At 50.3% G+C, this 23,946-nt stretch overlaps 1 protein-coding gene across 5 annotated transcripts in view; it reads left to right on the top strand.

Moving 5' to 3' along the window:
• Positions 1-20,853, top strand: part of RICTOR (RPTOR independent companion of MTOR complex 2) — an 85,729-nt gene extending 64,876 nt beyond the window's left edge. For all 5 annotated transcript variants that reach the window (XM_060190976.1, XM_060190975.1, XM_060190977.1 and 2 more), the window contains 11 exons: positions 824-916; positions 1,458-1,564; positions 2,066-2,295; positions 4,485-5,496; positions 8,750-8,927; positions 10,205-10,289; positions 11,353-11,580; positions 13,732-13,887; positions 14,180-14,303; positions 16,813-16,951; positions 17,043-20,853. In XM_060190976.1, the coding sequence (XP_060046959.1) occupies positions 824-916; positions 1,458-1,564; positions 2,066-2,295; positions 4,485-5,496; positions 8,750-8,927; positions 10,205-10,289; positions 11,353-11,580; positions 13,732-13,887; positions 14,180-14,303; positions 16,813-16,951; positions 17,043-17,117 (2,427 nt within the window). In that variant the 3' untranslated portion in view covers positions 17,118-20,853. The remainder of the gene's footprint in view (positions 1-823; positions 917-1,457; positions 1,565-2,065; positions 2,296-4,484; positions 5,497-8,749; positions 8,928-10,204; positions 10,290-11,352; positions 11,581-13,731; positions 13,888-14,179; positions 14,304-16,812; positions 16,952-17,042) is intronic.
• Positions 20,854-23,946: the final 3,093 nt, after the last annotated feature.

Here is a 23,946-nt window from a genome sequence, read left to right as displayed (position 1 = left end):
CTCTAGAAGCAGACATGCAGCGCCTTATTCAGCCTGCTGGTGGTGGTGCTCTAGAAGCAGACACGCAGTGCCTTATTCAGCCTGCTGCTGGTGGTGCTCTAGAAGCAGAGATGCAGTGCCTTATTCAGCCTGCTGCTGGTGGTGCTCTAGAAGCAGAGATGCAGCGCCTTATTCAGCCTGCTGCTGGTGGTGCTCTAGAAGCAGACACGCAGCACCTTATTCAGCCTGCTGCTGGTGGTGCTCTAGAAGCAGAGATGCAGTGCCTTATTCAGCCTGCTGCTGGTGGTGCTCTAGAGACAGACACTCAGCGCCTTATTCAGCCTGCTGCTGGTGGTGCTCTAGAAGCAGACACTCAGAGCCTTATTCAGCCTGCTGCTGGTGGTGCTCTAGAAGCAGACACGCAGCACCTTATTCAGCCTGCTGCTGGTGGTGCTCTAGAAGCAGAGATGCAGTGCCTTATTCAGCCTGCTGCTGGTGGTGCTCTAGAAGCAGAGATGCAGTGCCTTATTCAGCTCGCTGTTGGTGATGACCCCCTGAGCATCGTGACAGCAGGTGCTACAGTTCCTATCACTGACAGCAGGGATCCAAGACAGGAGGACACCAAGGAGCTCGCCCAAGGTTCCAGGTGATGTCAACTCTGGAATATGAGCTCAGAGCTGAGGCCCTCATGCTGCTTTTGAAACTTAAGATTTTTACATAGATCGTTTTAGAATTTTCAATATGCAAAAATACTAATGCTAGCCTCACATAGGTCTTAAGATGCAGTGGGAAAATAGATTAAAAACATATTGTCAAGTGTATGGTGTTTTTTCCCTTTTTCCAGAATATTATTACAGAACTCTGCCACAGTGTCCGCGCACCAGATTTGGATAAGTGGGAAGAAATAAAAAAACTAAAAGCATCTCTCTGGGCCTTGGTTTGTAATCTTTTTGATCTAAAATTATTTTTTCATTAATATTAAATAAAAACTATTTATTATTAAGATCTTTGTTGTTCTAAAATTATTTTTTTCATTAATATTAAATAAAAACTGTTTTCTTTGAAACTTAATCTTAGATTAATATTTTTAAATAAAGATTATTCCTACCCATTCAGTATTTTCTGTACTTGTAAACCCTGGTTAACTGTTATATTCTCCTGCTGAGATAAACAGAGGTCATTCCTGGTATTTCTCATTTGAGGTTTAGCCCATACTTTCTTCCCCTTCTCCCCTCCCATTCTCTCTCCCCTTTCTTCTGTTCTCTGTCTATGTCTCTTGGATTTATTTATTTTCATGGAGGTGAAAGAGAGAGGGAGAGAGGCAGGAAGACTGCCAGGGCTTGAACCTGGGGCAAGAACTCACGCATCCAAGTCCAGCACTCTTACCATTGAGCTGCCTCCAGGACCCTTATTTTATAGATTTTTTTTTTAAGATATCTTAATAGATAACTTTTGTAAATACAAGTACTTTTTTTCAGGGAAATATCGGCTCATCAAATTGGGGTCTCAACTTACTTCAAGAAGAAAATGTGATTCCCGATATACTCAAGCTTGCGAGACACTGTGAGGTTCTTTCCGTCAGAGGGTACGTGAGTGAGCCGGCGAGCCGGCGGGAAGAGCATTCTGCTGCCTGGCTAATCCTCGGGCACTGTTAGCTCACCCAGAGGCCCGGTGATACAGGGTTTCTAAAGGCACCTGACCCAGCAGCTTCGTGAACCCCCAGTGTCTGTCCCATGCCTGTCATTCAGATACGAGATAGAGTTTGCCTGCTGAGGACACGGTGAGAGGGTAGTGAGTGCTTAGTCACCCAGGAACTTAGGAATTCCTGACTGGTCGCAGAAAAAGCAATATAGACCTTTGTATCTTAAAATATGTTACGGTTTTTAAATGATGTTATTTTAATTACTTTTTGTTAGGAAGGCTTTCATATTATTTAGCGTTTCTGATGTACTTCTGGTTAGCTTTAATGTATTTTTCCCAAGTCACACCATGTTGAATCACTGTGAAAAATTAAATGTACATAATAGCTGTTGGTTGTCGTGTGGTTAGAGTTGTAAGCTGTCACTGCTGTATCTCCCGTGTGCAGGACCTGTGTATATGTCCTTGGGCTCATAGCCAAAACCAAGCAAGGCTGTGATATTCTCAAGTGTCACAACTGGGATGCTGTAAGGCACAGTCGCAGACATCTGTGGCCAGTGGTTCCAGATGACGTGGACCAGCTTTGTAATGAGCTGTCGTCTATCCCAAGCACCCTCAGCCTGAACTCAGAGTCAACCAGTTCTCGGCATAATAGTGAAAGTGAATCTGCGCCGTCCAGTGAGTACTTCATCAGGTTCCCAGCAGGCCAGAATTAACACCAGAGTGCAGGGCGGGAGTGTGATCCTGACTTCCTTTTTACTGTTAACTCGTAGCATCTAGACAATGACTTTTCTAGAGAGTATAGATACCAACTTACATGCTCTCCTTGCTTTCTATTCAACCAATAAAAGAATCCTTTCCACCATGTCAGAAGGACCATTCGCATTTTACATATAGATTTTTGAGCCAGAATCTATTTAAGAAATATATTTGGGAGTCGGGCGGTTGTGCAGTGGGTTAAGCGGACGCACATGGCGCAAAGCGCAAGGACCTGCGCAAGGACTGGCCTAAGGTTCCCGGTTCGAACCCCCGGCTCCCCACCTGCAGGGGAGTCGCTTCACAGGTGGTGAAGCAGGTCTGCAGGTGTCTGTCTTTCCCCCTCTCTGTCTTCCCCTCCCCCCTCTGTCTTCCCCTCCCCCCTCTGTCTTCCCCTCCCCCTCTCTGTCTTCCCCTCCTCTCTCCATTTCTCGCTGTCCTATCCAACAACGATGACATTAATAACAACAATAATAACTACAGTAATGACAATAATAACAACAAAAATAACAAGGGCTACAAAAGGGAAAATAAATATATAAAAATATTTAAAATATATATATATATATTCACATGCTTTTTTGCTTATTTTCAGTAGAAGCACTAAACATTTTAGATTAAGGAAACTGAAGAGGCTGAGTATACGAATCAGTTCAGCAGCACGTGGTTTACGCAGTCTGCTGAGTTGAATGTGTGCTTCTTGTTTTCAGAAGGCCATTCGGGGCAGACAGTCTCTCACCCCATAGTGACGCAGTGTGCCTGCTTTGCCCTGGGCCTGCAGGAAGGAAGCTTCACGAGCAGTGAAGCCCTGCTGTAGTTGTCTTTCTTGCTTTGTCTCTCTCCTTGTCTACCTGTCCTCTCAGTTTCTCTTGGTCTTATGAAAAGAAGTAAATGAAAGTAAGACAGCGTTGCTCCAGAGAGAGGACAGCAGGGAGGGTGCACTCCTAGCTGTGCACATGGTCCAGGCTCAAGCCCGTGCCTCGCGGGTCACGGCAACAGTAGAAGCGCTAGTTCTGCAGCATCCTCCTCTTTCTCGACGGGGAAAGAAGTTTCCCTGAGTGGTTATATCACACATGCGTGAGGCCCTGGCTCTGCAAGGAGGAAGGGGGGGCAGCATTAGCACACCGTAGCTTGCAAGATCTAATATGCCATGCACTGTAAAGTATGCCAGTTTTATATTTCTTGATTACAAGGTACAACCTGAGTTTAAAAGGTAAGATAGATAAGGAAATGATGTGTGAAAAACCAAGAAAATATGAACATAAATTGAATGTGTAAGTTTAGAATTTTGCTTTTCCTTTCAATGTATGTTTGAAGTAATCTATGATTATTAAACAGGGAAGTTGAAAATAAAATGTGATCTTGTAGGTGAAGTCCGTATCCTAGCTTGAGTATGTTCAAGTTGGACACTGAATTTAAATGTTTCTTGTTTTGAAGATCAGTGAGGAATAAGCAGAATCAGTTTAAATATAAATTCAAAATGTGACTTAACTCTTTATAAGTCTGTTGTAAGATTAGGATTTTTGTTTTTGTTTTTTATTGAGAGGCTAATGGTTTCCAGTGTAGTTTTTAACATGGAGACACAGCCTCTCGTCTCCCGACTCCCTGTATAGGAATCACACCAGGCTCAATGTCCCTTCATCCTGTCCCTCTCCTCCTTCCCAGAGCCCTTTGCTTTGATGCCACACACTACACCCAGTTTGAGTTCCACCCTGTGCTCTCCCTTACTGTTCTTTATTCTTAAGGGAATGCATTCCTTAAAGATTCTTTTGTACTATCTGTTATGATTTGAAGGAAAAAGTTGCTAAACATCATGTAGCCTGAATTAGCGTATTGTCAGTTCTTCTTTAATTTTATTCTGATTGTCTGGAGGTTTTTGACACTCAATGAAATAGCCCTAGAAGGGGCATGATAAGCTAGACCGTAGTGAACCCTATAGTTTCCTTTAGAAATCGCAGCAGTTTCTGCTAAAAACCTAGCTTGGAGCGTGTGGAGCTCCATGGTTGGAGACTTTGCCTTTGAAGTGTCTTTCCGTGGACCGCTCCGCTCCATGTGGCCTCCTGAGCGCGGCCTTCCAGGCGGACGGTCAGTAACCAGCCCTTCGATCGCAGGTATGTTCATCCTGGAAGACGACCGCTTCGGCAGCAGCACCACCAGCACATTCTTCCTTGACATCCACGAAGACGCGGAACCTGCATTCTTTGATCGGCCAGGACCTGTCAAGGATAAAAACTCATTCCCTTTCTTTGCTTCCAGCAAACTTGTGAAGAATCGCATCTTAAATTCTCTTACTTTACCTAATAAAAAACATCGTAGCAGCAGTGACCCAAAAGGAGGGAAATCATCCTCTGAGAGTAAGTCGAGCAGCAGGAGAGTCAGAACTCTGACGGAGCCCAGTGTCGACATCAGTCACAGCGACGACTTCATCAGCCCCTCACCCATAGTGCAGAAAACGCTACAGTTAGAAACTTCATTCGTTGCCAGTAAGCGTGTGGAAGACACGGGCAGTACTCCGAGTCTCGGGGAGAGCGACTTCAAGTTCAACAAGATTCTCGGTACAGAGAATCACAAAGAAAACACCAGCCGAGAGAGATTGGTTGTGGAAGGTTCCACGAGCTCACATATGAAGATCCGAAGCCAGAGTTTCAACACAGACACTACGACGAGTGGCATCAGCTCCATGAGCTCGAGCCCCTCCCGGGAGACAGTGGGTGTGGACGCGGCGGCTGTGGACACAGACTGTGGCAGTATGAGCACTGTGGTAAGCACTAGGACCGCGAGGGCCGGCCACTTCCTGACTGCCCGGTCTAACCACCTCTCCCTCTCCAAGTCAAACTCCGTGTCCCTGGTGCCTCCAGGCTCTGCCCACACCCTTCCCAGAAGAGCACAGTCCCTCAAAGCCCCATCTGTCGCCACAGTTAAAAGTCTAGCAGACTGTCACTTCAGTTACACGAGTCCTAGAGATGCCTTCGGCTACGCCACGCTGAAAAGATTGCAGCAGCAAAGAATGCACCCGTCCCTGTCACACTCGGAGGCTTTGGCGTCTCCAGCAAAAGACGTGCTGTTTACAGACACCATCACCATGAAGGCCAACAGCTTTGAGTCCAGGTTAACACCCAGCAGGTGAGCGCACGTAAGCTTCCAAGGAAGTGGTGGTAACTTTCAGTGTAAAGCGCTGGGCATGATGGGCCTGTGCCAGGGTTCGTGCGTAGGCGCCGAGGCGCCTGGAGAGCCGATGTGAGCTGAACTGGGATTCTTGCAGCCGTGAGGGGTGGGGAGAGAAACGCCGTCAGGGCCCCCAAATAAACATAGATTCTTTGCAGGACACGTAGTCACAAGCTTTTTCTTATTTATCGCTTCTGCAAGGATCGATTTTAGAAAGAAGCATGTCCGGGGTATCAGGAGCTTAAGACCTACAATAACAAACAGGCTTTTCAGGTAGGTCAGTGGCAGGCTCCAAAAACGGACCCTTTTTTAAAGATAACTGAAATTTTCGGTGACTCCTGTTCAGTTTGTTTCAGTAACTGAAGTTCTGAAGCCCCAACAGGTGGACAGTGCATTGCTGGTGCCTTGGGTTTTAGCAAAGGCAGCTTGCCGTGCTCAGGACCATTTCCGTTTCTTTGCCAAGTCAGAAGACATCAGTCTGGTGTAGTAAACAGACTCGGCTAGACTTCCCTTTGAAGTGGCTTTGCTGTGTTCAGTTCTCATTGCTAAACTCTACACTTGTTTGTGCTTGAGCCAAATACTTCTGAAATGTTCTCATTTTATACTTTTTACTCTGATTTACTTAGATGAATTAGTTTTTATGAAATACTTGAAACATTCCCTGGAGTCTGGGGAGTTAGCAAAGTGGTTCTGCAGGAGACTTCCATGCCTGAGGCTCTGAGGTCCCGGGTTCGATCTCCAGCACCACGAGAAGCCAGAGCTGAGCAGGGCTCTGACTCCGTACCCCCACCCCATTACAATAAAATCAAATACTTTTTTAAAATTTATTTTATTTATTCCCTTTTGTTGCCCTTGTTGTTTTATTGTTGTAGTTATTATTGTCATCGTTGTTGGATAGGACAGAGAGAAATGGAGAGAGGAGGGGAAGACAGAGAGGGGGAGAGAAAGACAGACACCTGCAGACCTGCTTCACCGCCTGTGAAGCGACTCCCCTGCAGGTGGGGAGCTGGGGGCTCGAACCGGGATCCTTACGCTGGTCCTTGCGCTTTGCACCACGTGCGCTTAACCCGCTGCGCAGCCTGACTCCCTAAGATAAAATACTTTTTAAAAAATTGCCTGGCATGGGGCTAAGTGGTGGTGCACCCAGCTGAGCTCATCTTGTTACCACGTGCAAGAACCCAGGTTCAAGCCCCTGGTCCCCACTTGCAGGGGGAGTTACACAGGTGCTGAAGCAGGTCTGCAGGTGTCTCCCTTTCACTTTCCCTCTCTACCTCTCCCCTCACAATTTTTCTCTGTCCTGTCAAATAAAATAATTAGAGATACAAAGTAACTTAAAAAATTACCTGACACTGGTTAAGCACTCAGTGAAAACACTCGATGTGTTTATCACTGTCATTACCACCACCTTAGAGTCATTGATAGTTATTTCTGTAACGATACATTTGCCTCTTACAACAAGCTGTTTTTTAATGGTTTTAAAAATATTTACTACATTGAGAGAAACAGGACTAGAACACATGCTGTGTTGGAAAGTGATGCTTGGACTTGAACCCTCTGAGGTCTGAGGATTGCAGGTTGGTGCTCTTACCAGGCTGAGCTACCTCCCTGGCCCAACAAATAGCGAGTTATTTTGAGCAATGTGTTTTTAAGAGCAACCCTAGTTTAACTGCACACGTGTGGAGAACGTACATGGCTGGAAATCATAGAACAGATGAGATGAGCTCCGAGCTAACGAGTGAGAGGGGTCTAGGGCATCCAAGAGGAGAGTGGGTCTCTGGTGACTAGCAGACGGCTTTGGCCGACGCGTTTCAACATTCATCTGGGTCTTCTTCATTCAAGACAGTGCGAGCACTTCATCCTGTGAGTCACGGGCGCAAAGCGTGTTCCCTCCTCAAGACTTGGGAAAAGCCTGTTTTGAGTATCTTAGAAAAAGTCTGTCTGGATATTTTGGGGAAAAACCTGTCTCTCGGGTTTGTTCATTTGTTTCCCTAGGGAAATAGTGATGTAAAAGCTGTTGCTGTCAGATTCGTCCTTATCTGTGCTGGGCCCCGCACACTGACCGCACAGCTTATTCATAACACACGCAGTTGAAGGGTTCCTGCTGCAAAGAGTAGACACACGCCTTTGCCAAGTCTCGTCAGGCGCAGTAAGGGCTCGTGGGCAGACCTGACCCCAGCTCACTGGCAGGAGCCTGTGCGGGAAGGTCCCCAAGGGGCACGCAGAGGACGCGCCTGTGGCCACACTGGTAATTGTTGATAGTCAGACGTGCTTGGAAATCAGGCTTCAGGCCTATAGAAAGAGTTTCTACAGTAGGACACTCTGTAACAGAACGCAAGACCACTACTAAGATTGGCTGTAGAGGTGGAGATTACAGCCAGCTATTGTACAACACGACATTTTGTTGGAAGCCAATAGAGACTAGAAGTGGTTCTGCTACGATAATCCTGATAGATCCTACTTGTGCAGCTTGCTTTATTTCACAGGAGTCTGTCCTGCATTAGTATATTTGGCATGACTGTGGTTTCTAGGCAGATGCAGTGACACTTTGTACAGAGCAGACACCGAGTGAGTGTGGCACGGCTGTTGCATAAGTAGCATCTGCGTACGGAGGGTGTGTGTTACGACAGGGTCACTGTCATATTGTCATGGATTCATGAATAAGAAGTGTGCTGAGTATCTGCTTTAGATACGCCTATCAGGACGTTTGTAAGTGTAAGATTTATTAAAAAATCTTACGGTGGCGTATCTTCTGTTTCATGAATTTTTCTTAGTAAGGCATCATCACATTGTCACACAAAGATGATGATTTTTAGTTTTAGAGAGGCTGTCAGAGTTAGTAGGTGTGCCCTTGGGGTTTTGTCTGTGTTGCTGCTGTTGTCTTTCTGTGCCCTTAGTTTCGTAGTAGCAAACTTAGCCGCTGCTGCCGGAAGGGTGGTGACAGTCCTTGGACCGTGCCTCTGGCTTTTTAAGTCAGGCTCATCGTTTCCTTCTGGGTGTCAGACTCCCCTAGTAGCTCACTTTCTGCCTTTCCCCGGGAGGCTGGTAGCAACAGCTGACACGACTGCTGACTTTGAGAACAGCTGGGCGTCGTCCACAGTAGGCAGGATGGTGCTAGCTACTTGTCTTGGGAAGGTAGATGAGGGTTTATAAAATGATGAGTAGTCTTACACATCAGGGAACTAATGAAGGCCTTTTGTGTGTGGTACTACAGGTTCATGCGAGCCCTAAGTTACGCTTCGTTAGATAAAGAAGATTTGCTAAGTCCCATTAATCAGAATACCCTGCAGCGGTCTTCCTCGGTGAGGTCCATGGTGTCCAGCGCGACCTACGGCAGCTCAGACGACTACATTGGCCTTGCTCTTCCGGTTGACATCAATGATATATTCCAGGTAGCAGACACTTGAGCCTCTTGCACTCGAGTTCATCTCCTTGCTTCGGGAAGTAGTGTGTGTGCTTCCTAGAAACCATAGCATGAATACTACTAGTCGCAGTCTAGATGAGCTTTGAGAGCAACTTTGTTTATAGACGTTGTTGCTGCCGTTTGAATGTTTGCAGCTAGGGCCTCACATGGACAGTTTGGACACTCTTGGCTTCTTATTATTGAGACAGAACTCAACTCCAGCACCAGAATTCCCGGCTGGCAGCGCCATCACTCAGTCTGTTTTTGCCAGAGGAGCATGCCGACGGAAGACGCGCTTCTCTGCCCTTACGCTTCCCTGCCCTTACAGCTGCTCCCCAGCCCGAGCACTGGCCCTGGCCCTCCCCGTCCCGGTTAAGCACGTCTTAGGATGAGAACCACGTCAACTTCTCAGCTGCCCTACACCCTTTTCATTACCGGCAAGACTCCTGACAATTACTCTTCCCTCTCTTCCCAGACGAAGTCGACTTCCTAACCAGTCTTTACCAGGACCCTCTCTGTAGAAACCCAGTGAATTCCCAGCTTTCCTTTTGTCACATTTGCTACACTCCTGGGTTTTTCTCGGGGCCACTGCTTCGTCCGCACAGAGACAGAGCAGAGCACAGCACAGCACAGCCCTGGAGGTCCCTGTGGTGGCGCGGACAGCGGCTCCGCTTGCTGCTGGGCATGGGCGCACGGGCAGCTGACAGGCCGCAGCGCTGGCCGGCGCACAGTACAGACTGCACTTGTGCTGCCTGCCTCCGAGCTGCTGGGCCCGGCTGACCCCTCAGGGCAGACCTGTTGTGTCTGCTCATGCCAGTTGGCAGATCTCTAGGTGGTAGGTAGCATTAAGCAGCCCTCCCTCTCTCTCTCTCTCTCTCTCTCTCTGTCTCTCTCAAGTCGGGGGAGTCGTAGAGAAATGTGGGCATGGCTCCTTGCGTTCTCACTCGGGATTCAACAGTATTTTTACACATTTTGAGACCCACACTCTGCACCACCCACCCTCCCAGTAACCACTCTAGTTTGCACAATGCCAAGAGCTGGTTAGTTAGCAAGACTGATTATCCTAGTGGCTGTTTAAGTCACCAGTGGGCAGAGGCCTGAAGGGTCGTCGTCTGACTCACTTTAGTCACTCGGCCTTCTTCAGTCAGCTCTCCAGTGTACTTTATGTGCCCTAATGACTCTGTCTAAGTTGATCTCACTCAACTTGGCTGATATTTATAAAGTGAACTTTTTGTAAGCCTTAACCATCATTCATATCTGTTTTAGGTAAAAGATACTCCTTATTTTCAAACAAAAAACATGCCTCCTCATGATGACCGAGGTGCTAAGGCGTTTGCCCATGACGCAGGAGGTAATGCACAGTTTTCTTCTTCTGAGACGCGCGTGCGTGTGTGTGTGTGTGTGTGTGTGTGTGCGTGTGTGTGTGTGTGTGTGTGCGCGTGTGTGTGTGTGCGTGTGTGTGCGCGTGTGTGTGCGCGTGCGTGCATGTGTGCGTGTGTGTGTGCGCGTGTGTGTATGTGCGTGTGTGTGTGCATGCGTGTATGTGCGTGTGTATGTGCGTGCGTGTGTGTGTGCGTGTGTGTGCGCGTGTGTATGTGCGCGTGTGCGTGTGCGCGTGTGAATGTGTGTGCGTGTGTGTCATTAAAATGCTTTTCGGTAGAGGGCGCACTGAGACCCAGGCATGCTTGCGTCTTGGCCGACTTGGAAAGCAGCAACAATTGTTAAGCTGATCAGAATGTGATTGGCAACTTTTGCTTCTTCTCTGAAGGGGTGTTTTCTGATTGCATGCCCACAGACAGGGAGAAAATTACTAACGTTTGCTTTAAAATAATACCGCCCCAGAGCCAGGAACATAATGTAGTGGTTGCACAAAAGACTCTGCCTGAGGCCTTTAAGTGCCAGGTTCAGTCCCCAACTCCACCATAAACCAGAGCTAAGCAGGGGAACCTGGGACCCTGATCTTGATAGGTCTGAGAAGCAGTTGCTGTGTGGGGTGGGGAAGAAGGGATACAGATGAAGCTCTAGTCTCCGTGACCCCTGATAAGAACTGTGTCGTATTTTAATGAGCGCTGCCAGGTTTGCGTTCTAAACTTGACAGTCTTCATTTGTTTCTTCTTTAGCATCAGAAGGCCTACGTCTGCTTATGCGTGCATGAGGATGATTTAAGTGATGCCTTCATTCTAGAATTTGGGTTTTTCATTGTTTTAGAGCCTCGGTAAAGGCACTCGAGACTCCTTAAAGCGAAGCTTCCTGCTTGTGTGTTCCCAGTGTGAAGCACTGTTCTCCCTGCCTTCCTCCCACGTGGCTGAGGATTGAGGAGACAGTGCTCGGGCTTTCTCCCCACCTCCCTCCCCTGTAGACTTCCCGCAGTCACAGACCCGAGAGGGCCACTAATGCCGGCTTCTTACGCGCAGGTCTTTCGTCTGGGGGCCTTGGGAAGAACTCCTTTCACTTGCTGCGCCAGCAGATGAGTCTCACGGAAATCATGAACTCCGTCCATTCGGACGCCTCTCTGTTTCTGGACGGCACAGAGGACACTGGGCTGCAGGAGCACACAGGCGACAACTGCCTTTACTGCGTCTGCATCGAGACCCTGGGTTTCCAGCCCAGCAGCCAGCTGAGCGCCGTCTGCAGCCACTCAGGTGTGTCCGCGCCTGCTTCTGCGTGAGCCCACACGCCTCTCCCAGCCCCCAGGCCTCGCTTGTAGGCCGTGCTCACTGCTCCAGTCCTAGGCCAGTGACTCTTCATCTCTGAAAGTGCCAGGCTTGTCTTCAGCCTCAGCCCCTTCCTGTCCACCTGTCACGGCCACTCAGGAGCCGCGTGTTCACAGTTCTTTACAGGACACTCGTGTCCGTACTGAGCACTCGTGGCTGTCTGGCCTTGTCGCCCTTCTCTAATCTCCCGGTGCACTTGAATTCACATTCCGGTATTCCGGGCAAGCTGCAGTCTTTTCTGGGATTCTCCGTGTGGAAAAGTGCATTTCTTGGCCGTTCCTTTTGCCCTCTCCTTGCCGGCGCACGCGCAGACCTGGACATGTGCCAGCCGTCCCACAGGCACACCTTGTCCCAGGTGCTGCCGTCTCTGTTCCCACTGCCCTCCGCGCGGGTCACGTGTGGCTGCCGTCTTGCTGGTTTTCGCCCGTCTCTCAGTGACTCCCTTCAGGATGTGCTCTGTCTCACCGTTTTCATTCTCGTGTTTCTGCTGGCTCCTGTGCAGTCCTTGGCATAGTAAGGGCCCTGCGCAGAGCGGCTCGAGCACACCAGACTGAGCTTTGTCATGTTGTGAGTGGCCTGTAGCGGCCCTGGCGATAAGAACTGTTATCTGCAAGTATTTGAAGGTGAGGGAGCTGATAGTGCTGTTCTGGGGAGCGGAGCGCACAGGACAGTGTGTGCTAACACCAGCCTGCTTTCCTAGACCCACAAGAAACACAGCTTTTTTAAATTGTCCTGGGGGCAGGTGGTGGCGCACCTGGCTGAGCATGTGTTAGAAAGCGCAAGGACCCGGCTTCAAGCCCCTGGCCCCCACCTGCAGGGGAAAAGCTTTGCGAGTGCGAAGCAGGGCTGCGGGGGTCTCTCGGTCTCTCTCCCTCTCTGTCTCCCCCTTCCCTCTCGGTTTCTGACTGTCTGTATCCAGTAAATAAATAAGTAAAGGTAATAAAAAAAGAAAAACAAATCATTCTGATTTCTAATAACATGAGTAGTGTACTAGGCTAGGCGCTAAGAAGGTTGGCTTTCCGTTTCTGCTTCCGAATTTGTTTCGGGAGATTTGAAAGCTTTGACTGATTTCCCACGTTTATAGAGTGCTGCCGTCCTGTGATTTGGTAGGCTGCACAGTGTCACTTCCCAAAAGGACAGCCGGAGACTTCGTGATTTCCGTCCGTACTAATCACATAGTGGAAACATTCTTGACAGGCGTGAGCCGGGAGGCGGGCACCCAGCAGAGCTCAGGCCTCGGCCCAGCCCCAGCCCAGGAATTCCAGCGAAGCTCTGCGTGTGTGTCTGTCTCTTCCTCTCTTGCTCTCTGCCTCATCCTCTAAGTAAAAGGGGAGGAGGGGCACCAGGAGCAGTTGGTGCAAAACAAGTAATGATGGGAGAACAAGCCAACTTAAAGATAAATACTCAGAAAGAGATGCAACGGAAACTGGTCGGGTCGGTTTAGACGTTTGTGTGGTCACCGTCGCTGCCACGGAGGGTCCATAGCAGTGTAGGAATACAGTGACTGTGCCTGCTCCAGGGGTTGTGCTGATCAGCGGTGGTGCGTGACTATCATGGGAGAGACTCGTGGTGGGCACTAGATGTGAGAGAAGAACGTCACAGGACAGTCCGCGTATGGCCCCGCACAGGTGTCCATTGAGCAGGAGAGAGACTCCAGACAGCCGGGGGGGGGGGGGGGGTAGTGTCCTGCGTGCATCCCCGGCCAGGCACGTGTGTGCGCAGTCAGCTGGCTCCTCGTCTCCCTGGAGAGCCGCATCGTCTCGGGGAGTGAGACGGTTGGAAGGGGGTGAGATAAGATGCCTTCACTTTGCGTTTTGTTAGACATCTTTCTTTTGAATTTTGAAATCGGCTCATTCTTGTGTGTGTGTGTGGTCTATGGGAAGAACATCTTGTGGTGATTGTCTTTAAATTTAAGAAATGTTGCTCTCTGAACGGTCTGAATTTCTTTTGAAAAATCACCATGGGCAGTGTTGAAAACTGGAGAGAAGTTACAGCGAGTCCTTTCTACTGCAGGAGAGACGCAGCACAGGGATTCAGCCACGTGTACACGGTGGTTGAAATAATGAATGTTTTCCTCAGATCTTCAAGACATTCCGTACTCTGACTGGTGTGAGCAGACCGTCCATAACCCGTTGGAAGTGGTGCCCTCTAAGTGTTCAGGGATTTCTGGATGCAGTGACGGAGTCTCTCAGGAAGGCTCAGCCAGCAGCACCAGAAGCACAGAATTGCTACTAGGTAGGTTCAGATTCAAGCCCGCGGGCCGCGCACCCAGATTCGCGCTTTTGTCGGTGAGTGACATCCACGTGGCCGGGGAACTGCCCAGCTGAGCTTCACGCCGGTGTCAGCTGCGGGCTGTTGGGTGCACGCTGCTTGGCCTGCTTTCGTCAGAAGGAATTCTGCTTCAGGCATCAGCGTGGGCGGCTTGCTGTACATCTCCGTTACAGACCTTTAGGTGGAGAAGGAAAACGAGTCCCGTGAGTTGCGGGCGTTTTCTGCTGCTCGTAGATGACGTAGCGCACTCTTTCAGGTGTCAAGACGATTCCGGATGACACGCCGATGTGCCGTATACTCCTGCGCAAAGAAGTCCTGAGATTAGTAGTCAACTTGAGCAGTTCAGTTTCCACCAAGTGCCACGAGACTGGCCTTTTAACGTGAGTAGACCGAGAGCACGTCAGTCTGCTTTCTTACGGTGAGGACGGTGCCTGAGCAGGTCGCTCCCTCTGGACTTCCCAGCGGCCGGAGTGCCTGCAGGCCCAGACGGCCTCCCTGCGCTGCAGGCAGAAGCACACGGCCCAGCTTGTGCGGTGGCCGCAAGCCCGGCTGACTTCTGTTACGATCCGCAAAAGTGTCTGGAAGATGGGCTCTTTTGTTCAAACACACATGGCCGTGTTAACCTGTGATTTGATTTAAGTTTGATTTGCTAGGACAGAGAAGTTGAGAGGGAAGGAGAGAGAAAAAGGGACAATACAAGTGGGGGCCAGGGGCTGGAACCTAGGTCCTTCCTCATGGGAACATGTGCACTCAGCCCAGTGTGCCGCCACCTGGCGCAGCAAGTAAGTTTAAAACAAATTATGTCACAGAAATTGTGTTTCAGGGCGGAGGGTAGACAACCTCATGGTTATACAAAGAGACTCTCATGCCTGAGGCTCCAAAGTCCCAAGTTCAAGCACCCGCACCACCCTAAGCCAGAGCTGAGCAGCAGCAACAACAAATATATATATACACACACCCACACATATATAGAATGCATTTCTAATGAGTGGGGTGAGATAAGATGCCTTCACTTTGCCACAAAGATAAGGAGTTTTTTCAGGGAGGAGAGAGTCATTAATAATTTCTAAGATGGGAGATTGGAGACTGGAAAAAGCTTGGGAAAGCTGGGTTACATAAAATAAGTCGGCGTTTCTTTTCTTCCCCTTTTTGTTGTTTTAATCGCCATCAGGGTTATTGCTTGGACTCTGTGCTCGCACTGTGAGTCCACCTGCTCCCTGTGGCCTACCTTTTCTCCCTCCCTCTCTCTCTCTCGTTCTTTCTTTTTCTTTTAATACTTTTAATACTTTCTTTTTCTTTTAATCTTTTTATTTTTTTTTTAAAGACTTTATTTATGAGAAAGATAGGAAAGAGAGAAAGAACCAGACATCACTTTGGTACACACGCTGCCAGGGATTGAACTCAGGACCTCATGCTTCAGAGTTCGACACTTACCTACTGTGCCACCTCCGGGACCCTTTCTCCTTCCTCTTATTTTTAACTGAAAAGGACAGAGGGAAGCTGGAATGGGAGAGGGAGGGAGAGAGACGCCTGCAGACCTGCTTCAGCACTTGTGAAGCGTCCCCCACCCCCTCGTGCGGGGTTAGGGCTCGCACCCAGGCCCTTGCGCACGGCGTGTATAGTGTGCTGCTTAGCTGGCGCACCACCACCCGCCTCCAAGTGGTTATTTTCTTGGTTTCATTTTTGTCAGGTTTTCTTTCTCTCAAAAAGAATTGTCGTTCTAAATCACAGCAACATAATAAAGTTAAATTTAGAGGGAGTCTGGAGGTAGCGCTGCGGGTTAAGCGCATGTGGCGCAAAAATGCAAGGATCCTGGTTCAAGCCCCCGGCTCCCCACCTGCAGGGGAGTCGCTTCACAGGCGGAGAAGCAGGTCTGCAGGTGTCTGTCTTTCTCTCCTCCTCTCTGTCTTCCCCTCCTCTCTCCATTTCTCTCTGTCCTATCCGAAGCTGCACATGCCTCTCTCCGCTTCCCTGCTGCCTGCCCCTTCCTTCTCAGGTCCTCTCTGTCCTCTCTAGTAAAAAAGGGAGAAGATACCCCCAGGAGCAGTGGACTTGTCATACAGAAACTGAGTCTCATACATAACCCTGGTGGGTGGCAATTAAAAACAAACAAAAATAGATTGTGAGAGAGAGAGAGAGAGAGAGAGAGAGAAAACATTCTGAAAATATCTGAGCCATCTTAAGTGAACAAACTTTGTAATTTGTCTTAGAACAAAAAAAGCTTTTGGGTTTTGGTAGTTTGAAGATACAAAGTCCAAAATACCTAACCGAAATTTAAAAGGTCTGCTGTAAGTGTGAAGCATGAATATTTACAGTTTCATATTCTTGGACTTTCAGCCCTAAGCTTGCTGTCTAACCAGCACCAGGAAGGGGGGGGGGACTGCTTAAAATGTGATATGTGGGAAATAAAATGGCTAGACAGTTGTTGTTGTTATTGAATCGACTTAATACTGATCAACAAGACCATGGGATAAGAGAGGCCCAGTTCCACACACTTCCCACCACCAGAGCTCCTTATCCCATCCCCTCCATTGGAAGCTTTCCTGTTCTTTATCCCTTTGGGAGCCTGGACCCAGGCTCGTTGCGGGGTGCAGAAGGGGGATATTAATTGCCTCCAGGGTTATCACCGGGACTTGGTGCTGGCACTGTGAATCCACTGCTCCTGCAGCCATTTTTTTTCCCCGTTTCTTGGATAGGACAGAAAAAAGGAGAGAGGAGGGGAAGACAGAGAGGGGGAGAGAAAGCCAGACACCTGCAGACCTGCTTCACCGCCTGTGAAGCGACTCCCTGCAGGTGGGGAGCCGGGGGCTCGAACCGGGATCCTCACGCCGGTCCTTGCGCTTGGGTTGTTAATTTGTTTCATCACATTCTAGTCTTGGTTTGTTTCAGGATCAAAGAGAAGTACCCTCAAACATTCGACGACATCTGCCTTTACTCTGAGGTGTCCCACCTGCTGTCCCACTGCACGTTCAGGCTGCCCTGCCGGAGGTTCATCCAGGAGCTGTTTCAGGACGTACAGTTTCTGCAGGTAAGCGGCCCGGCACTTCTGGACGCGGGCAGTCACACACGGCCGCCGCGGGCAGCTGGCTCACCACGCGCCTCGCTCTCCTCCCCACCAGATGCACGAGGAGGCTGAGGCCGTGTTGGCGACACCACCAAAGCGACCCGTGGTCGACACGTCGGCGGAGTCCTGACCTCCCACTCAGGGCGTCTGGAGAGACGCGCTGAATATGTTCGGACTTGCGGATTCCTGCGAAGCCTCGGAAGGTGCTGACCGCCTGGGCAGAGGACAGGGGCATCTTCCGGACACTGTCCAGCGGCGCCCGCTGGCGGAATGGCTGGAACGACAGACTGTCGGAACCCAAAGGACTTCCTGTGCCCCGTCGAGCCCTGTGGCAGCTGCCGTCGCACCCCTGACCCCCCGGCGGCGCCGTCACAGCGGTCACAGCGGGGCTCGCACACGCCTCCCCGGTCCCCACCGAGTCCTCGCGGTCGGCAGCAAGATGCCTTGTTCGGGAGCCGACGCGGTGCGCCGTCCTGCCGGTGGCAGAGGGCGGCCCGGGGCCGCGGCTGTGTCTGGCGTCCGTAACACTACTCGGGAGGGAGGCCTCCGGCAGGAGCACGGCGAAGGTCCCAGTCGCGTCGCCCGCCTGTCTCCTCGGTTCTCGCCGCGTCGTGCTGTCAGAGGCCACTTGAGCCAAGTAAGGTTTTTCACTACAGCTCCTCATTAAAATCAAAGTCATTTTCCCATGCCCAGTGTTTTCTCACTTATGACATGCAGACACTTTCGGTGGGCCGCCACTGTCCACCGCCCACATGACCGCAGGGACTTGAACAGGCCTCGTCCGGGTCAGCGGCAGGGAGCCTTCCTTCGGCCACGGGGAGAGGAGGCTGCCGTGAGGACAGGCCGCTAGTGGTCCTGGCGGTGCTGCCGCAGTGAGCGGGGAGCCTTAATCAAACAGCCCATGGCAAAGCAGCCGTGATCTGACTTGGTGTCGGTGTTCCGGCAGCACCAAGTCGGCCAGCGCGTGAGTGCAGCCTGCCTCTGTCTCACACAGTGAAGTTGGGGTGGTGAGGGCAGAGTTTTCTTTTACTCGGAGATGCCGAGCGTACCTGGCTATCTTCACAGGAACTAAACGTATATGCACATCTGTACAGAAAATAGCATGGCCGTCCTCGCTAGAATGCTTGTAAATAAAAGAATTCTTTTTGGAGGTCTCTGTAAATAGGGGAAAACCCAGCTGGACTGAGGGGAACCGTTTTCAACCTCACCTGTGTGTGTCGTCTTTCTAATCTTGCATCGGCGTTGACGCGGCGGCTGTGCGCGGGTGGGCCCCTGCCCGGGTCACGGCTTCCTGCCAGGTCTCGTGACGGCCCGTGAAGCAGGACCCGCAGCTGCAGCCTCCTTCAGCCGGCCCTGGCGGCGCCCCTTGGAGGGGCTCTCCTGCGTGCTGATGGCAGCTTTGACTGTCCGCCCCGAGTGGGCGGACGAGGGCTGTGGGCTGCTGCCTACGCTGAAAGGGGTCTTTAGACATTTCCTCTCAGTCCCACTCAATGAAGCAGATACTGTTTTAATCTTTAATTTATTGTTGCACTCCAGTGTTTATTTAAATGTCAGCAGTACTTGGAAGAACATTGCCCATCTCACCCAGCTTTGGTGTTCGGTGACGGCGCCTTCCGGAGAGTTCCTAGAGCCCCAGCAGGGGCTGATCTTACTGGCTCGGGGTCAGCACAGCCTAGGCATCCGCTCGTGAACACTACCTCAGCTAACACAGAATATGAGCTCTGTGGGTCGGTCTCTTACAGGTAACGGTAATGTCTTCTCATCACCCACACGTGGCCCTCCCGACCCCTCAGCTACCCACCCCAGGCGAAAGTCTTCTTTGTGCTCTGCTGGACAGGTTACTTTTTTCTTATTATTTCAAAGAGAACTGTATGTACACATCCTGATACTTGCCTACAGCACTGAGTTAGTGAAGCCCCGCGGGAATCGACAGTAAGAAAATCCCTGGAGCTAAAGTCGGTAGTGCTGCTGGCTCCGGTCTCTCCTGGCAGGCTTAATACGTCGAGGTACTTGTTAGCAAGAAATCAGACTTCTGCGGTGAAAATGCTCCCGTGCAGTGTGCCAAGTGGCTAGCTTAGGGGTTTGAATTAAGTTAGTCATAGAGCAGAAAAGGTCAGGAGAGGTGTCGTGTCGGCGGTGACAGAAGTAATTGAGAAACTCACCGATAAATAATAGATATTATCAGGCTATATAGAACATCAAAATAACGTCACTACTGTAGTTTTTCAAGATTTTAGAACTAATACTGGTCCATTTAAATTTATACTATGATTAAATAATGTGGAGCAATGTGGGCAGTTGTGTTAACTGTAAACTGAATTTCTAATTGTCATTTCTAATGGAATTTTTAAGAAGAGATTTTGGCTTCACATACTAAGTAAATTCTGATAAGTAAAGAAATTAGACATTTAGTATTAGTAACTGAATGATCTAAAATTTCCTATACTTTTACTTTCTATGTATGCTTAGGTAGATTTGAGGGAGAATAAAAGACTTCTCCCTAATTCTTTTTCTAATAAAGATTGCTAGCATAAGAACAATTCCGTAAGACAGTGAGTTCAACACAGGCTCTTTGGAGTTAAACACACTATTACATTGGCGACTGTAGCATCATCCTGTGCTTAAGTTCTCTTTGAGAGGCGGCTTGAATCCCAGCTCTCACCCACACCCGAGACGACTGTCTCCAGTCGCCGCCGGTCAGAACGGCCGAGTGTCCCGCAGCCGAGTGTCAGCACCTCTTCAGACCTGTCCGTTCCTGTTTCTGTGATTTCCCCACTCCGTTCAGAGGACGCCTTTACCTCCACGTTAAAGCAGATCACTGAGCAATAAAAACGGACCGTGCCGAGCACTTCTGCATGCTGACGTGAGGTGCCAGTTCTGTGTGAGGGGAGCTGGGGACACGGCCTTGCAGGTGAGGCTTTTGCCGCCCGCCCTTTCCCTCCAGTTCCGTCTCAGACCCACCGCCCCTGCAGACGCGGCAGGTGAAGTCTGGAGTTCACCTGAGCGCTTTCAGGAGAACATTTCGATTTTTCAGCTGGAACGTTGAGGAGGGGTCCCCTTGCCTCCCCCGTCGGGAATCCATTCGTGTGGGTTTAAGGTCACCACTCCGGTGAGTTTCCTCATAGACGTAGCCAGTGGCCTTCCTGAGAGCAGAGCTGAAAGGACACGGCAGCCTCTGGAGGCCTCGGCTCGCTCCAGGTTCCCGTGGCACCTGTCCTGCGGCCGTGTCTGTGATGTGTGTGAGCAGCTGTGCCGTGGATGCGTGGGACTGCGCATTCTCAAACCTTCCCTTCTGTGACGATTTCACTGGAAAAATACGATCCATGCCAAAAAGACTATCCTTTGTGCTTTTGCCACTAAATAGTGTGATTGAGCACCAAAATGCAAAGCCTTGGGCAGGAGGGGAGGGGAAGGAGGGCTTCAGAGATGTTGGTGAAAACCAAAAGGCTCCGGAACCGCATTATAGAGGACAAGCACTGGTGTCCGTGGTTGGGAAAGGGGGGGGGGGGGCTGTGGAGACCACCCGGGACTCGGACTTGGCCCCTTGTCTGGTCGAAACGCTGCTACCTGTGTGGGGCTTCTGCTGAATGCAGGCCACTGAGCAGACATTGGAATCGGATTTCTATTGTATAACTGTAACATAGAAAGAGTATTTATATATTTTCCGTAAAAATATTCCATTGAGTCCTGTATAATTTAAGTAAGATTTGTTTCCGAACGGTTTTGCTCACCTTGATTTTGTTTGGTTTTTTTGGCTTCCTTGTTTTTGTATAATGTGTACAGTTTATGTCAAGGGCATTACGAGCCTCCTGAAACATAGATCTCAAAGGGACACGTTGTTAATAAAATGTACTTAAGTTCTTAAACTCGTGTCGTGCTACTTGCCAGCGCCAAGTACTCAGTCTGATCAGGCTCCCTTTCCGCGGCTTTTAGGTCTCCCCCTTGGGTAATGGTCTAGTTCAGCTGACAGCAGTCGCCACTTTGAGTTTTAAAATTGCGCTGGTCAAGGGAGTCAACGACAACAACAATAATAACTACAACAATAAAATGACTAGAGCAACAAAAGGGAATAAATATTTTTAAAAAATTAAAAAATACAAAGTTCCATTGGCCCACTTCTTGAATAGTCTTCATACTCTGATCTAAACACACGCTAGTTTTCACGTCTGAACCCTAAAGGGCTTGGAGGAAAATGGGTCCTGCTCTTCGAATGGCTGTGAGTCTTCCTAGGAATCGTGCGCAGACCGGTGATGGGTGGTGATGGCACCTTTTACGGGGAGCATTTCTCAAGTGGAAACTACCAGTTAGGCCGACCCACTGCCTCAGGGGCCCGGAGGAAACAGCAGAGGCCGGGAGTTAGCCTAAGTACAGCTGCTTCTCCCCCCTCCCCCCCCCCCCACCCGGGCCTTGACTCCTGGGGTCGCCCAGAGCTCCGTGGGGCCTCCGCAGTGGGTGCCGTCCGGGTGCCTTAAGCTGGGGGCCCAGTGCCGAGGGTGGAGCCCTTGCGGCCCCGTTACCACCTCCCGGTACCTGCTCTGGGCGAGTTGTTTGGGGCTTCACCAGGCAGATGCGGGGGGAGAAGGGGACACTCAGACCATAGCAGTACCTCCACGTTGACTGAAGAAAGAGAAACCAAACTACACCAGATATTTTCCTTTTTTCCTGCCACCAGGCTTATCTCTGGGATCAGCGCCTGCAGGATTTTCCTTCTCTCCAAGCAGCTTTTCCTTCTGTGTTTAAAATTGTATCTGAACTAGGGATGATAGGGACAGAAAAAGGGCAAGTGAGGACAGAAGCAAGCACCTGTCGTCCGTTCCAGCACCATTCAGGCGGGGGCCGGGGGCTTGAACCTGCGTCCTGCACAGGGTAGCGTGTACTCTACCAGTCATGCCGCTGCCCCTCCCCCATCTTTTAGAGGCAGAGACAGAAACCCAGCCTCACCGCTTGTGAAGCTTCGCTCCCAGACTCCCATGCGGTGAGTCAAACCCCGGTCCCTGGGCACAGCAGTGTGTGAGCCCTACCAGGCGGCCCGCCTCATGGACCTGCACAGACTTTTTTTTTTTTTGTACTTTCCTTAGAAGACTAAGACTACCTTTGAAATTACGTTGAATTTACTGATACTGTGAATATTTTAACTGATAATCCTCTCCTTTTTAAAGATCTTTATTATCAGGGAGAGACAGAAATTGAGAGGGGAGGGCAGAGAGAGACAGACAGACAGACACCTGCTGACCTTGGTTGCTTCCAGGCTTTTGCTATTGTGAAGAAAGCTGCCGTCCGTCCACACGGGGCGCATGGAGCCCTTCAGGTCGGCGCTCCATCTTCTGGGAAACGCCTGCCAGTGGGGCTGTGGGGTCTAGGGCACCACCATCTGCATTTAAGGACTCTCCGGACGGCTGTCCAGGGTGGTGGTCCCCGGTTTGCATTCTCCCCACTCCGACACTTCCCTCCGTGTTTTCCTGACGGACCCCATCCTCACAGGTGTGAGGTGGCACCTCTGCTTTTGGTCTGCTTTTCTCTGCCGCTGAGCACACTGGCGCCTTCCCGCGGAGCAGTGGGCCGTGCTTCCCCAGCAGGTCTGTTGCTGGGGCTTGGTGCCTTTTTTTTTTTTTTTAACATTTTTTAAATTATATTTATGCATTCCCTTTTGTTGCCCTTGTTGTTTGATTGTTGTAGTTATTATTTGTGGTTATTGATGTTGTCATTGTTGGATAGGACAGAGAGAAACGGAGAGAGGAGGGAAAGACATGGGGGGAGAGAAAGACAGACACCTGCAGACCTGCTTCACCGCCTGTGAAGTGACTTCCCTGCAGGTGGGGAGCCGGGGGCTCGAACCGGGATCTTTACACCGCTCCTTGGGCTTTGCACGACGTGTGCTTAACCTGCTGAGCTACCGCCCGACTCCCCTTTTTCTCATTTTTAAAAAAAATCTATTATCGGGTAGAGACAGAAATTGAGATGGGAGGGGGAGACAGAAAGGAAGAGTGGCAGGGAGACCCCTGCAGCCCTGCCCCACTGCTCGTGAAGCTTTCCCCCTGCAGGAGGGACCAGGGGCTTGAACCCGGGTCCTTACACACTGTAGTATGTGCACTTAACCAGGTGCGCCCCCGCCTGGCCCCATGTTTCAAAGTGGTTGACTAGCACTTGTTAGCGCTATGGCTGACGATGGCAGGCAGCCATGAAAGTCAAGGTCTAGATGGTGATTTATCTGGTTATGAACGTGGGAGAATGCTGATGGCCACAGTACTCAGGGAAGCAGGGTGTTGCTGTGGGCATGGCCTCACGCTCCAGGAAGCCGTGCTTCTGGACAGGTCGCGGGGGCCAGGGCAACAGCCCTCCAGACTGGATATGCGCGTGAGGAGGTTTGGATGGGGGACCGGGGAATCACGTTTTGTAGGAAGCTCACGCCTGGACTTGCCCAGCAAACTAGGACTAGAGTTTCAGCTCTCTGACATAGAGAATAAACACACAACGACACGACGAGACATTTTAATTCAGGCTTACTGCACAAAAGTGAACTCGAGGTCCGAATAACTCCTTACAGAGTGTTGACGTGAACAGCACGACTCACAAGGCAGCTAGCACACAGCTGGCGTTCCTGTGCGCGTCTGTCATTGCGCCGGGAACAGGGGGCGTCTACAAGGTTTGGCGATAGCGCCAGCCCTGAGTCTTCTTACACGGTTGCACTGTTACTTCTTCTGTGACACTGGCTCACGCTGTGTGAGGAAACACCCACCGTCTTTTTCCAGAAAGAGGCTTAGCCGCATCAAAGGGAAGAGGTGAAAAGCCTGAACAGAAGCCCTGGTGTGGGGAAGGCCACTTGGACCAGCTGCCCAGCCGCCGGACTTTGAGCTCGGGGCTCCTTGTCGCCGTGCCGTGACACGATGTCACTGCCGTCACAGCGATGACAAACCAGCAAATGAAAAGGAAGCCCTATCTGTGCTTGTTTAAAAATGATG

Source organism: Erinaceus europaeus, chromosome 5, assembly GCF_950295315.1.
Source record: "Erinaceus europaeus chromosome 5, mEriEur2.1, whole genome shotgun sequence".
Taxonomy (NCBI): domain Eukaryota; kingdom Metazoa; phylum Chordata; class Mammalia; order Eulipotyphla; family Erinaceidae; genus Erinaceus; species Erinaceus europaeus.
This window is presented reverse-complemented; position numbering and strand designations above follow the sequence as displayed.